Source organism: Denticeps clupeoides, chromosome 3 (assembly GCF_900700375.1).
Source record: "Denticeps clupeoides chromosome 3, fDenClu1.1, whole genome shotgun sequence".
Classification (NCBI taxonomy): Eukaryota; Metazoa; Chordata; class Actinopteri; order Clupeiformes; family Denticipitidae; genus Denticeps; species Denticeps clupeoides.
The window spans coordinates 7,856,856-7,872,405 of NC_041709.1; the positions used below are offsets into that span (position 1 = coordinate 7,856,856).

The window sequence follows — 15,550 nt, forward strand, 5'->3', positions numbered from 1 at the left end:
AGGGTTGCATCAGGAAGGGCAACAATTTTGAATGGACAACCTGACCAGTTGGTCCGCTGTAGCAACCCATAACGGGAAAAGCCAGAGACAACATCTTTAAACTAAACACCTTATTGAGTCAAGATACTTTCCGACCAGCTTTCAGAAGCTTATTGATCCACTGATAAAAAGGTCACAATAGCTCACATCCACATTCAGACCAAAAGTGAGATTTTTTCTAAAGGTATGAGTTAAACATGTATGGTGGGTCAGTGCAAGCTGGAACAGTCTTGTCTCCTAATTCATGCAAATGGATCCTGTTTTCTCTGCATGTTACCACCCCTGACACCATAATTTTTTCGGGTGGTCATGCTCTATCATTAACAAAGTATCAGAAGACACCATTTATTCACCAGATTTCTATTACAGTTTTATTTTACAGAACAGAACAATCTGCTCAGAATTGATCTGGAAATGTAAGGCCTTCGGTAGTCCAGCACCAAGGTTGCAGCACATGTTGGCTCCATCCACTCAGCACCTCCTTAAATCCCACACTGCTCAGCTTTGGGTCACTCTGGCTTGCTTGGCCTGTCTGGCTCAGCCACTTTGGTATAAGTAAACTATTCCAAGCCCTTATCCAGCTAAGGTTTTCTGCTGACTGAGCACATGGACATTGGTCTGAAATGCTTTCTTTGTCAGTGATGTTGTTGCTCCTACAGCGGAGACCATAAAATACAAAAATGCTAAAATAGAAAAAATGTCACCAATAAATGTTCAGTAAAATATTGCAGCTCAAAATATTTGATTAAATTCTTTCATGAAACATCTCAAGTATACTTCATGGATTAAAAAAATTATTTTCTGAAAGTATGCTGGTTTGTACTACTGATATATCCTTACTGTAACTTAAAATGTACTTAAGTACATTAAGTGTTCTTGATTGTACTATTTTCATTTGAACCTGGGTCTTCTGGTTCATAGGCGAGTGTGTTACCCACTAGGCTACTACCACCCCTCATTACAGAAAAACTATGCAAAAAAAAATACAGCTGATAAAATTTTAATGTCCACTGACATTGAACCAAATGTATTTTTATTACGAGCAAGCTATCAATAAAACATATTTTGGCGGTTCTGTACACACACTGTACATTCACTACATAATATATTAATTTAAATACCAACATTATATGTCAGTGTGCATATTATATATGCTTACATACTACTAGAAATTTACTTGTCATGTATTACAAAAACTTTGGTGTCAGTTTATAATACAAACTGGCCTTAAAGTAACATTTGCAGTGACAAGTTCAATTACATCAGATCTACAATCAGATCTAGGTTACAATTAGTCATCAGCCATTGTTAGCTACAGTAGTCAATGTAAAAACAATAATTTTCCATTATTTATTTATGCATATTCCATGCAAATAGATTTTTCGCATTACATTCATTTTATATTGCTAACTATTTAATACCATAGCACACTCATGAAACATACATCATTTGTAACTTGATGTATTAATTAAAAAAATTATTTCATATACTTTTTACACATTTGTCACAGACTTTTCCACAGACTTACTTTACACCCCGGTCTCAATTTTGTCAAATGAAGCATGCATTATATGTCATCTATTATACTAATTGCGCATTCATTGTAAAAACAACATTCCAGCAAGTTTACATTCACTTTAAATAAGGAAACCATTACCAGTATTGCAGAGATAGTATATCATTCATTTAACATGTTGTAAATGAACTAAAGTGTTGTAATACGACAGCTCTGATTGCAGCGCGTAAGCATTTCCAGTGTGAATGGCCATGCATGAACTGCATTTATGCTGACAGTGTTAGTGAGGTCGGCACAAAGTTTGAACCTCTTTCACCTCAAACTTGCTTTAACTGTGAGCTATATTGACCTGGATTGTTATCTGCTGCCACCATGTGGCACTTTATGGATAATAACAAACAGATTACAAAAAATCTTTCCAACTCATTGGCCACTGTTTCACACTTCCACAGTTCCGGATAACACAATTAAGACATAAATTATTTCTTTTAAATCTTGTACAATGTATTCCTTGATGAAACCAAGGATGGACAAAGGGATCAGCGGTGTAAATAAAAGGGTAGGCCAGGAAACTAAGTAGCCACAATGGGACAGAGACAGGTTAACTGAAACAAATCACAATAACCCATTGATACCCAGTTAAATTTGTCAAATGTCCAACAAAGCAATCCATTAGCATGCCATCATATGTTACAATTAACAGACTGCATTCTCTAATTAAAAGACTCTTATTAGCCCCAAACAAAGTTAATCTGTCCCAGTAGGATTTTTCACACATTTACAGCAAAGGCCATGGTTCACAGCGAGCTTTCAATGCATCAAATGGATTTCATTGTTGAATGTTTTGTTGAGAAGCTTTGTTATTATATGAAGTGTAGAGGTTATTGATCACAGTGGTACTTTGTATTTTAGGACAGTATTCACCACAGCTGTATATAATACTTTGAACAGAACATAATATGACAATAATAAATGTACATACATTTATGCATTGACAGGTATCTACTTCATACCATTCTTTCAATTAGATGATGTAAATGAGAAAGAATCGTGTTTGGATTGAACTGCATTATTGATCTAGTTAAGTAGGGCATGGTTGATGTAGTTAGTGGTTTGGGGTTATGTGTTGAATGAGTGAACAAACATGCAACACTGAGGACAGAGGTGATCACCACTAGATTCACACACCTAAGTCACACACCTATGAGATGACTCTCTCAACCACAGCAATTAAATCTGCTGATTGCTTTGTGCAGGTACTGTATGGAGCAGCTTATCCACATGACCTTTTCCTTAATATGGTTATGGTTCCTTTATATAGACTTGTTCATCTCTGAACAGAGGATTACTATCAATTTGGTTTCACTGAGAAGATGTGACACACAGACGTAACTCTTGCTATTTTTTATACAATTTATATGTTTATTTATTTAGGAATTTTTCAGATTAAAGTGTTTTAGAAGTATTCCAGCAAAATGGAAAGCAATGGCAAATAAAAATGTTCAAAATTCAAAATTCACATTTTAAGGTTACACTTAAATTCTGCAGCTTTTTAAATATAGATGCTAAATTAAAGTACAACAAATGTTGAGTCTGAGTTAAAATTCCACATTTGTATTTTTCTCCAGCTTGATGCATTTTAACAGATTTGCACAATTGAATTCATAAATAAATCAGCGTAGTGCCAAAATATATGTAACAAAATGTAATTTAAAGCATCGTGTGACATTGTGCTGAGACACATGCAGCCCAGTGAGTGAGAAGAGAACTGGGGTGCTGGGATAATCAGCTAGTGGCGTGGCTAAATAGGGCTTAGGCATGAGGAGTGTGTTTTTAATAAGAACATAAAGAGCTTGTGTGTAAAAGCCAGGGGAGACGAGTGGGAGAGAGAACCACCTTGCCTGGCATCTTTACCTAGCAAAACAGAGGCTTACAGCACGGATTCTAAAATCTGTTTTTCATTGCACTTGAAGTTTTTAATGACACTATTGCGCTTTCTGGATGAGGAGAGGAACTTCCTGTGATTTGCAGAAGTCCACACCAGCTTTGGGGCAGATCACATGACCAGTTTTGCTGAGGAGATCCTGCTTCACCTTCAACACTATTAGAAAAAACCCTGCTGATGACAGTTGGATTGGGCTCAGGTTTCCCCTGCTGCCGTAGGAGCCTCACCACAAAGGTAGCTGTTCTACCTTTCATCCATCCCAGAACTTAGGGATTTATGGTGTGACTTTTTCTCTTTTTTTGGACAAAGAGATTTCTGTAACATTTTGGGATTGGGGCAGAAGATCCCAAACCCAAGATGAGTGTCACAAAGGAAGACATGGTCAAGTTCCTGGATGGAAACCCAGACTTTGCCGCAAACTACTTCAGCAAAAAACTCAAAGCTGGGGCCATAGCCTCTGTGTTGAAGAGGCCGGAGTCGAAGGTTGATTTTGAGTCCTTCAGGGAGGTTAGCCAGGTGGAGGAAGGGGAGCTCATGTTCGATGTCGTAAAAGACATGCAGGAGAGCGTGAACATGGAGAAGGTGGTTTTCAAGATCTTGAAGAGGATCTGCGTGCTAACCCATGCAGACCGCTGCAGCCTGTTCATGTATCGGCAACGGAACGGCATCGCTGAGCTCGCCACGCGTCTCTTCAACGTCTCCAAAGACTCTGAGCTTGATGACTGCATTGTACCTCCAGACTCAGAGATCGTTTTTCCTCTTGATATCGGTATTGTAGGGAATGTTGCCCAAACCAAGAAACCAGTTAATGTCAAGGATGTCACACAGGTAAGGTCCACTGTTGACCACGTGCTGTTATGCATTTTGAGTAGTAAAGTTACACATGTTAGTGTGTAAAATGTAACACGTAAACATACTACACATACTATGTAGTAAATACTACACTGTGGACAACATTGCTCCAGGTTTATGATTTTTTTTTAATTGAATTAATCTTTATACACAAATATATTCTGTACTTCATAAATCCTAATCCAATAATCCAATAATTATTGAAGTGTCCCATGACCCCTAGGGGTCAGGATCGCCATGTGAAGCACATTAATCTAAGAGTGAGGAATATAATATGACAATATCCACTTCTCATAAATAATAAATAGAAAGACTATGAGGATGTCCTCTTTGTATTAACTACACAGATTGCAAAAAACAAGCATTTTATAGCGTTTGCATAATGCTAGCTGGTAAAAGCCTAGTGGTTTAGACACTCCCATATGAACTAGATGACCAGAAAGTCACAGGTTCAAAACCCACTTACTACCATTGTGTCCCTGAAGAAGACACTTAACCCTGAGTGTCTTCAGGGGGACTGTCCCTGTAACTACTGATTGTAACTTGCTCTGGATAAGGGTATATGCTAAATGCCATAAATATAAAAATATAATATATAGTGACGGTAACCATGAAATATAATGTATGATACTTGGTAGACATTGTGCAATATGTACTAATGAGCATTTGGTCCAAATTCTCCAGAACAGTAATTTCAGCACCTTTGTTGATGAACTGACTGAATATACCACTCGCAACCTCATGGCCACACCCATAATGAACGGCAAGGATGTGGTTGCTGTCATCATGGCCGTCAACAAGACAACTGGTCCATACTTCACTGCAGAAGATGAGGATGTGAGTTATGATGAAGGTCACTAATACCCATATCCCTGCCCATCACCATCGTAACAAAACCATAGAGTTCCAGTCCGAGACCTTACCTTACTCTTCTTTGAGCCATCAATGGCATGCTATGATTCTAAACTGTTCTTTTGACAGATGTCTGGTTTCTGTCTCTCAGCTTTTTTCAAAGTATCTCAAAGTGGCTACTTTAAACTTGAAGATTCACCAGCTGAACTACCTTCACAACTGTGAGACCCGTAAAGGCCAGGTGAGTGTCTTTGGTCAAGCTTGGTCTGGATTCAGCAGTTATGAATAGTGAGTGAAGAATCAGACATTAGTTCATCATATTACCCTTGTATTTCCATTGAAAAGGTCCTGCTGTGGTCAGCCAACAAGGTGTTTGAAGAGCTCACGGATATTGAGCGTCAGTTTCACAAGGCCCTTTACACAGTACGGGCATACCTGAATTGTGATCGGTACTCAGTTGGTCTGTTGGACATGACGAAAGATAAGGTGTGGCTCAAGATTACCGTTTTTATGGGTCACTTTTGATGCACCACAGCTGTATGTCCAGTCAATAGATCATGGCCAGTGACTGTTAACTTTGCTCCACAGGAGTTCTTCGACATCTGGCCCATCCTGATGGGGGAGCAGGCGCCATACTCAGGACCCGTGACTCCTGACGGCAGGGTGAGAGGCTCCATGTGAATCGTCACACAATGCTTTTGAAGTTGTTTTTTCATGTCTTACTATGTAATGGTGAACATTCGTTGATCTTGATTTTAGGAGGTGATCTTCTACAAAGTAATCGACTACATTTTGCATGGAAAAGAAGACATCAAAGTCATTCCGTATGTTTTTTTCTTTCAGTTTTTATGTTACTGTCATTTACAAATACATAACATCTATACAGGTTCATTCCTTCACTTGTAAAAATGTTCAGTTTGCCATTTTACACTCAAATTCACAATAAGATACTATGTATGTTCATTTTGAACAAATGTTTGTCAATATCCTGTCAGAATGTCAGTTCTTGAGTAATTTTTTATATTTGCACTCAACAGGAATCCACCTGCAGATCACTGGGCGATGGTCAGTGGACTGCCCACCTATGTAGCAGAAAGTGGATTTGTAAGTGTCAATTTTTACTAAGATTATTCAAGTTTCCAGTTTTATGTCTAAGTAAGGATTCATTTTGGTTTTGTTTCCATACAGATTTGCAACATCATGAATGCAGCTGCAGAAGAAATGTTTAAATTTCAGGTGAAGATCTCACAAACACTGGCTTGCTGAGCAAGATGTTCGGAATGCACCTAACAACTTTAAGAGAATATATTCAACATATTCAGTTCTTATTCTGTTTTTATTCACAGTCAGAGCCACTGGATGACAGCGGTTGGACAATTAAGAATGTGCTATCCCTTCCCATTGTGAACAAAAAGGAAGAAATAGTAGGTGTGGCTACCTTCTACAACAGGAAGGATGGAAAGCCATTTGATGAAAGCGATGAGCAGCTTATGGAGGTACATACATCATCTGTGCAAAACTAAATAACTGCAAAATGCGTTTTGAGTCATTTAATCCTGTAGTTGATTACATAATTTGTGTATGTATTTCACAGGCTTTGACACAGTTCCTTGGCTGGTCAGCACTCAACACAGATACATATGATAAAATGAACAAGCTGGAAAACAGAAAAGACATTGCCCAAGACATGGTCTTATACCATGTCAAATGTCGGGATGATGAGATCCAGAACATTTTGGTGAGCTCACACTTTTTGCTGATAGATATTAATGGTGATTTCTGAATTTTTATTGTTGCTTTTATGTCTAGCAACTAATTATCATCCATTATGACTTTCCATTCTTAAGAAAACAAGAGAAGTTTATGGAACTGAACCAAGAGACTGTGAGGAGGAAGAACTTTTAGCAATCCTGGTACCCACAATCTCATCCTCATATTAAGATTAAATGAATAAATGTAGTTGATATTCACATATGAATTAAAAAAATTTACAATTTCATTCAATTGTATTGATACTCTTTGCCTTAAGATTTCAAAAAGAGATTAATTAACTGCTGTCTACTATTTCCCATGAAACTGATTCCCATCAGAAAAAGGAACTTCCAGGACCGAGGAAATTTGAGATCTATGAGTTCCGCTTTTCTGATTTTGACTGCACTGAGATGGACCTGGTGAAGTGTGGGATTCAGATGTACTATGAGGTTGGAGTCGTCAAAAAGTTTCAGGTTCCACAAGAGGTAAAGATGATAATAAATGGACAATCCAGAAAGAACTGTAACTTGATCGGCAATAAATAATGTATCTTACACTTACAAATCAAGCCATGCATTTCTGAACAAAACCCAAGTTGGAGTAGAAATTCTAACATCAATCTTTGCTTGTTCAGGTCTTGGTTAGGTTCATGTATTCACTCAGTAAAGGTTACAGAAAGATCACCTATCACAACTGGCGCCACGGCTTCAACGTGGGACAAACTATGTTCACACTTTTAACGGTATGTTCTGTTAATCTAGTTTGTACTTTTGTCCCTCCCTGTCGGTTGCATGTTATAATTACGAGATGCACATTTTTTTTGGTTGCAGACAGGGAATCTGAAGCGATACTATACTGATCTAGAAGTCATGGCGATGATCACTGCTGGCTTCCTTCATGATATTGACCACAGGGGCACAAATAACCTCTACCAGGTCAAGTAAGTATACCTGAGCAGGTACCATGTGTTGTATTTCTTTGTTCTGAAATGTCTTTGGATCGTTTCTCTTCTCATGACAGTCAAGTATAAAAAGATTAGAAAAATATTGAAAGGGAATGATCGCTCTCCATCCCATCAGCATCCACTGTGGTCCCAGTACTCTACACAAATGCAGATTTCAGTTTTTGTTTTGATTATTCACAGGTCTGGAAATCCACTAGCTAAGCTTCATGGATCATCCATTCTGGAGAGGCATCATTTGGACTTTGGCAAGTTTTTACTTGCAGATGAGGTAAAAAATACTTCTTTTCATTTGCAGGAATAAAAGAACACAATTTTGTTAACTAATAATGTCTTTTTTTTCAAGTCCCTGAACATATTTCAAAACCTCAACAGAAGACAAACAGAGCATGTCTTTCATCTGATTGATATTGCCATCATTGCAACTGATCTGGCATTGTATTTCAAGTGAGTTTTGAAAGAAATTACACACAAATTATTCCATATAAAAATGGTGCCACTCAGAAGCGTATAAATTAGTGCTTAAATGTATGCTAAATTAATACATGAAACTTGTTTGCACTATAGAAAGAGGACGATGTTTCAGAAGATTGTTGACCTATCTCACACATATGAGGATGACAAGAAGTGGGTGGACTTCATGTCCTTGGAGACAACAAGGAAAGAGATTCTGATGTAAGTTTATGAATATTAAATAGTTATAAAGCACAACCTTCTTATGAATAATACCATGGCTCATATAAGAACGAGCACCTGCTTGTCCCCACAGGGCGATGATGATGACGGCTTGTGACCTGTCAGCCATCACTAAACCATGGGAGGTGCAGAGCAAGGTGAGTTCCAGATCCGTCTGCCACGTCATCCTCAGAGAACCAAGGCTCAACCCTGGCCTACAGTTAAGTTCTGTTCTCCTCAACCAGGTGGCTCTGTCTGTAGCTGCAGAGTTCTGGGAGCAGGGTGATCTGGAGAGGACAGTTCTAGAACAGCAGCCCATTGTGAGTAGCAGTGTGTAGCTATCATTTAAAGTACTGGACCAATATGGGAAAACACAGTACACAGTTAGCATGTACTGAACTTTATTTTCTTCTTCTCCACAAAGCCCATGATGGACAGGAACAAGTCTGCTGAACTGCCCAAGCTCCAGTGTGGTTTTATCGACTTTGTCTGCACCTTTGTCTATAAGGTTCTCTTGCAATTGACTTTAATTAAGCCACCTAACATTCTACTGATTCTCACATACCTACTGATAAATGTTAACGTTGCTCCATGTCACGTCATGTTTGAAACGTCCTTTTCAGGAGTTCTCCCGCTTTCATGGCCAAATCCAGCCTATGCTGGATGGCATTTTGAACAACAGAAAAGAATGGAATGCCTTAAAGGAAGAGTATGAGGCTAAGTTGAAAGTTTTAGAAGAGGAAAAAAAGGCTAAAGAGGAGGCTGCTGCTGCCAAACAAGGTTTTTGCTTTTTCATTCATTTATTATATTTAGACTTGAACGGAATTGGCCAACATCTAATGAATATAAAATTGTATCATGTGATGCAGCCAACAACCCCAGTGGAGGAGCATCAGGAGGGTCAAAGACATGTTCAATCTGCTAGAGCCCCAGAATCTTGAGGAGAGGGCAGGACACTGGCATACAATGCTACCGCTCGGCCTGTGGTGAGAGAACGGCCTGCCCACAGAACAGAAGATCCCCACAGCGAGCGTCACGAGCGGAAATGTTGTGCAGTCAATGCAATTCACATCACTGGACACTTGGTGCCAGGCGCGCAGTCACCAGCACGTTGGTCACTGTCGGGCAGAAGCCACTGCTTCTTGAACTTTTACTAGTGACCACATGCTTTGGGTGTATGGAAGATTCTGATTCACTGGTTAACCACTAGAAGCAGTTGGTGTGTGTAGCATGTAGCAGAGATGAATGATGTGTTTTCTACAGTTCCATAAATGTAGTCATTTTACAATACATCAGTTACTTTTGTCCCCACTTGTGGAAATTTATCAGTACAGTTACAGAGGCATTACCATGCTTTCATGTAACATTTATGTAACGTTATGTAAGTGCGAATTAGGCCAGTGTTGTTGTTTGCCTGACTAATAATCTGCACACCAAATGCACCACAACCCACACAAAATAGAAAGACAGGCAGGAAGCAAAGGAGCTCAAACTCCAATCTCTACTGGGACATGGGAACTTGTCTCCCAAAATTTAACCTTTAAATTGGCCCAATTTAAATAGTTTGCATTTAAGTTGTTCTCCAACAGCGAGGCCCCTTCTGAGACCTAGTTCATCTCATGGTTTGCTCATGGTTCACTGAGAAACGGCCCAATTATGCAAGTATGACTGCAATGCACAACAAGAAATTCATGCCAGTTGCCTTGATACTGTATACTAACGATTTGTTTACCTCGATTGACTCAAAACCCATATCAAAACGAGTGTTGTCTTCCATAACACTGTTTATCTTGCCTCTTAATCTGTCAGCTATTGATATCTGGAAAGTAAATTATAATTTGTATTTATGCAACCATTTTACTGTAAATAGAGATATGAGATATCTGGAACAATGAAATTCAGAAATGACAAATGTGAGTTAAAGTTTGTAAATATATTTATATTAGATTTCATGTAAGTATTATGAATAACAATAGACTACGTAATTACAATGTAATAAATGCATGTGCAGCCATGTTAGACTGCAATATTTAACACAAATATCAGTTCACACTGCTTTACATTATATACGATTGTCTTCGCTTGTTTAATGCGGCTGCTTTTAATGATCAGATTTGCTTCTCAGCTGTCATTGTTCACGGCCGACTCACTTTTTGGTAGGAAAGATAAACAAATGATGACCCCTAAACCGCACTGCCACTGAATATGTTGTTTCGAAGGGTACACTGAAATATTCAGGCTTTTGCATATATGAAGGCACAAATGAAGCTAAATGTATTTTTCCAACATAAAATTATTTTGTTAAGTGATAAAAAGCAGCTCTGATTATTGTGGCAGTCTGTCTGTCTCTAGCAGTAACTTTGTCAGTTCACTACTCATGAATCTCTCACTAATAAAGCCTCTTACCCAACACAACTATCAGCAGTTTCCACACATCACCTCCTCATTACACGTACTCTATAATCTGTCCATTATCCCTTGGTTTAATGTATTTACAACTATTACATCAATTATACTGACCCAAAATGGAGGATTCATGATCAAATAGTGTACTGTAAAGAGTTTTAACAAAGTTATTCACAACAGTATAGCTACAGTATCTATTTTGGATAAACTTTCCCAAGTCAACTCAGCATTTCTTTATATTGTCCTGTGACCTGAATCCTGGGATTTATGCTAAACCGGTAATGGATTAATCCACTGTTACCTTGTCTTAAAGCTCACAGCAGCACTGAAGGACAATTATGGCATATCAGATTCTTTTATATATTTTTGAAGAAATGCAATACATATATGTGACATACTGAACCCCAGTGGAAGGTTGAGTAACTATCTAACACAACCAGTTCAACTGACAGTGATTAGGGTAGAATAAAAAAAAAATGTGGACATAGTAGACTGAAAACATGTCAAAAGAACAACAGGCATTACTTAATGAACATTTTCTGAACATAACATATAAAAGCTAAGCAGCACTCCTAATGTGCATACAATATATTTATATTAGATGGATTTATTTGACAATAACGATCTGTTCTAAAGATGAGGCTAAAGAGCTTTGGAGTGGGAACCAGACCCTTGTTATCTTACTGGTGCATAGATGAGATCATTCTTACTCAGTGCATCACTCAGTACTCAGATGTTTCTCACACCCTCTTTACGCTGCTCCCCTCTAACAAACACTAGACACACCATCAGCCACATCACAAGGTTCTTTCCACAGACATCAGGACCCTGAATGGTCAGGGGCAGTGGTGGCCTAGTGGTTAAGGAAGCGGCCCAGTAATCAGAAGGTTGCTGGTTCGAATTCCGATCTGCCATGGTGCCATTGAACAACCGTCCGCCTACACTGCTCCCCGGGCGCCTGTCATGGCTGCCCACTGCTCACCAAGGGTGATGGTTAATTGTAGAGGATACATTTTGTTGTCTCACTGTGTGCTGTGCTGTGCTGTGTAACACAATGACAATCACTTCACTTCACTGAATTACCATTCCCTCTACAACACAACATGCTGCTATTATTAGGTTAATACTGATATTACATTTGTTCTTACTCCAATTTCCACTATTACTCCATTAATGTTGTCTCTTACCATATAGTCTGTACAGTCTTGTCTTTCCATTATTTATTTATAGTCACGCATCACCACTGTCCTATTTCTGGTATTTATTTGCACCTTTAAAAAATAAAAACCTTTGCACTACCTTACAACAACAACAACAACAACATTTATTTCTTATATAGCCCAAAATCACATACAGTATGTCTCAATGGGCTTTGACAGGCCCTAAAGTTGACACCCCCCACACTTGACCCTTCTGCACACAAGGAAGGGAAAAAAAGGAGAGAGAAAAAAAGAAAGGAAGAAACCTTGGGAAGGAGTGATACAGAGAGGGACCCCCTTCCAGGGTAGAGTGAGCCTGCAAACGGTGTCAGTGCAGGGTTGGATATGATATAATAATAAGTCCAACGGTTGTAGGGTTGGAGAACCCATCTCTAAATGTGCATAAGAATACAGGCAACAATAAAACTTACTCACACGTTGCCATAATTTATTTTTTTCATATAAAAGAATCATTCTGCAGATGTAAGCTTTTCATTTCAGAATGGTATCTGAATTGGCTGTGAAAGGAAAAAAATAAACTTTAATGAATGCATAAAATGTACAAACTTTTCACAGATCACTGTAAAATTTGTCTACCTTCAGCAAGTTGTCTGTAAACGCGCTCTTGTTCTTCTCTGAGCTTCTTTTCTGCCTCCTCTACACGCCGTTCCTCTTCAGCAACTGGCTTGAGGTAATCTGCCGGAGGAATAAGTGACCAACACATTAAAACAGGCGCTTTCGACCTGAATTTAAAAAAGTGACTTTCATTACAGTAATCATGTCCATCTTCTCACCATATCTCTGCTTGGCATAGATAATGCCGAACAGCAAGGCAGACCATCTTGCTGTCTGAAATGGAGACCAGAAAAGCGTGTGTCATGAACAGGACCACCACGCAAAGAGAAGCGTTGATTAAACTGATTAGATGCATAAAATACATTGTTGTGCTGTGTTGTGCTGTCTTGCCGATTAGTGCTGTCCTGCATATATTGTGCCTTTCTTAGCAGAGATGTGACGAATATTTGTTCACTTTTACAAAAAAACAAGCAGCATGTATTACTGAAGTCTGACCTTCAGCTAAATGTCAAGTATTTACAGGACCGTTGGCTAACATGTACTGACATTGACTGTTAGCAGTCACAGAGATCATGATTTCTTCCCAAAGCGCAATAATCGGTCTAGTCAGTTATCTCCATTTTCATCCATATGTCACCCATAACGTTTGGTCGTGTTGGCTAAACACGAGACACGATTATTAAACTACTTACTGGCACGGTAAACCTAACACGACTTAACTACAGGAGGCGGGATTCAAATACATAAGTAACGCTGCTCTGGACGCCATCTACCTTGATGAGAGGTGAGACCTGCACCGGAGGAACCATGTTGCCTTGGTGGGATGTTGCCCTGAACGCAGGGATTAGCGGCGCCTGCTGATGACGTCACAGACGCCCTAGTGACGCCGATACGAATCGTCTGACGACTCTGTCGTGTCATAGAATAAACGCTACAGTCACAGAAACCAAATGCCCTGCGTCCAGGCGTAATTTTAGTCATTTTCGGAAATGAACATCGCAAATTTCACCAATGTTAAAAATGTTAAAAACCGAAAACCTGTTAAAATTATACATTTATTAAATATTTCTAGATGCTTTTTCTCATTCCAATGATTTTTTTACTGTTATACGCTATAATTTATTAAAAGTTCGCTTCACATGCTGTGCTCTGTCTGTAAATATAGATTTTAGTGTCAAGTGGTGTCCCATTCATCGGCAGACATGTAATCACCTTGAATTACAGCCAAGAGTAACTGGAATGCTGGAAGATATTTCAGTCGGGGTCAGGGGTGATCATTTTCGGGTGCAAATGAGTGGGGTGCCTGGAAAAATGCAGCTGCCAAGGCACCCAGATTAAACATGAGGTAACTGATATTAATGTAAACCTATACATAGTGTTCATAACCTTGACATTTCACTCTCAAATTATTAACCACAGACAGATACCATGTGGCTCGTTTATTTTGTCACCAGAACATTTGTGCAATACTACACCGCATATGCAATTTCTGTAATGTTCCTACATTAAAGAATAAAAAGGCAGGTTGTCTCTTTCAGACATATCCAGTAGAATAAGCTATGCCGTAGTAATATGCCACACTGAGGCGGTCACTGTAAATATAACAATGATGTACCCCACCGGCATCTGACAGCCATGCTGTGAAAGCACAGCACGCTTGTTTTAGAACATGACTGTCCCTGTGTAGTCATAGCGCTCAGAAGGTGTGTGACACACTGCAGCAGAGAGCTCTCTGGAATGTAGCTGGAACGTTCCATGGGGGAGTATAAAAACACATGTGCTGCTCGTTGGGACAGAAGTGATCAGAGATTCAGCAGGAGAGCTACAAACCGCTTCAACACACAGAGAAGATGATTTGCCATCGTGCGTTCCAGCCGACCATGAGTCCATTCATGGACTTCCAATGGCCTGTTCGCAGCCTATGGCCAGAAACCAGACCCCTGTTCTTCCAGATGGAGCAAGACATGATGAGACATATGCAGGAAATGAGACAGAATTTGGAGTTCATGGAACGTCTTCATCAAAAGATCTTTGATGAGATTGACCAAGGCTCTACCACCTCTGTCTTCAAGCCCATATCTTTCAAAGTTGCAAAGGAGGGAGACCAGTTTGCTTTGACACTGGACACTAAGGATTTCAGTCCGGAGGAGCTTTCAGTCAAGCAGGTGGGCAGGAGACTACGGGTCAGTGGGAAAACAGAGAAGAAACAGGATGATGGAAAAGGTTCCTACTCTTACCGGTGCCAAGAGTTCAGGCAGGAGTTCGACCTGCCAGACGGAGTCGACCCAGATGCAGTGTCCTGCTCCCTGGCCAGTGGTCAGCTGCTGATTAAGGCACCAAAGGAAACCTTGCCTGAAGGCAATGAGAGAGTGGTGCCCATCAAATTTGCTCCTGCTCTGAAGAATACTGAGACTGAGAAACCGGACGAGGCTGATGCTGCCACCCCGAAGAACTGATTCCAGAGGCCCATCCTTGCAAAACCTTGAATGTCCTGCTTTTCTGACTCTGACTACAGTATCTGTCTATTATCGTTTAACATGCAGATTTATAACTAAATCAATCTTATGTGAAACAGCATAATAAAATTGTATTTTTGCACTATTTCTTTATTAAACCAGTAACATTTTGTGATTACTTAAGCGTTTTAATTGAATGTTTTTAATTGCATCTGTGCCAACCATTAATAAGGAAGCTATTTAAATTTCATTTAACTTTCATGCTGAACATCTAAAGGTAGAAATTAAATATATGTAGGTTATTAAACGTATTAGGCTGTC

General features: G+C 39.3%; 2 protein-coding genes and 1 long non-coding RNA gene across 3 annotated transcripts; 2 read left to right on the forward strand and 1 right to left on the reverse strand.

Annotated features, from left to right (window-relative positions):
• Positions 1-3,399: 3,399 nt before the first annotated feature.
• On the forward strand, positions 3,400-11,007 carry pde6b (phosphodiesterase 6B, cGMP-specific, rod, beta). Its single transcript, XM_028972713.1, has 22 exons — positions 3,400-4,328; positions 5,037-5,189; positions 5,356-5,445; positions 5,550-5,690; positions 5,793-5,867; positions 5,964-6,028; positions 6,242-6,308; positions 6,393-6,440; positions 6,551-6,700; positions 6,799-6,942; positions 7,052-7,117; positions 7,295-7,441; positions 7,591-7,698; positions 7,787-7,896; positions 8,101-8,188; positions 8,264-8,364; positions 8,485-8,592; positions 8,687-8,750; positions 8,838-8,912; positions 9,017-9,100; positions 9,216-9,372; positions 9,462-11,007. Exons 1-22 carry the CDS (start codon positions 3,858-3,860, stop codon positions 9,515-9,517), a joined length of 2,568 nt encoding a protein of 855 aa, XP_028828546.1. The 5' UTR covers positions 3,400-3,857; the 3' UTR covers positions 9,518-11,007.
• Positions 11,008-12,680: 1,673 nt separating this feature from the next.
• Positions 12,681-13,664, reverse strand: LOC114786897 (uncharacterized). The gene is made up of 3 exons (XR_003749262.1): positions 13,547-13,664; positions 12,795-12,893; positions 12,681-12,715 (listed from the first exon to the last, which is right to left on the reverse strand). It is a non-coding gene; the product is annotated as an uncharacterized LOC114786897 (long non-coding RNA).
• An 876-nt stretch (positions 13,665-14,540) lies between these two features.
• On the forward strand, positions 14,541-15,407 carry hspb9l (heat shock protein, alpha-crystallin-related, b9-like). Its single transcript, XM_028973685.1, has one exon. It carries the CDS (start codon positions 14,624-14,626, stop codon positions 15,227-15,229), a length of 606 nt encoding a protein of 201 aa, XP_028829518.1. The 5' UTR covers positions 14,541-14,623; the 3' UTR covers positions 15,230-15,407.
• Positions 15,408-15,550: the final 143 nt, after the last annotated feature.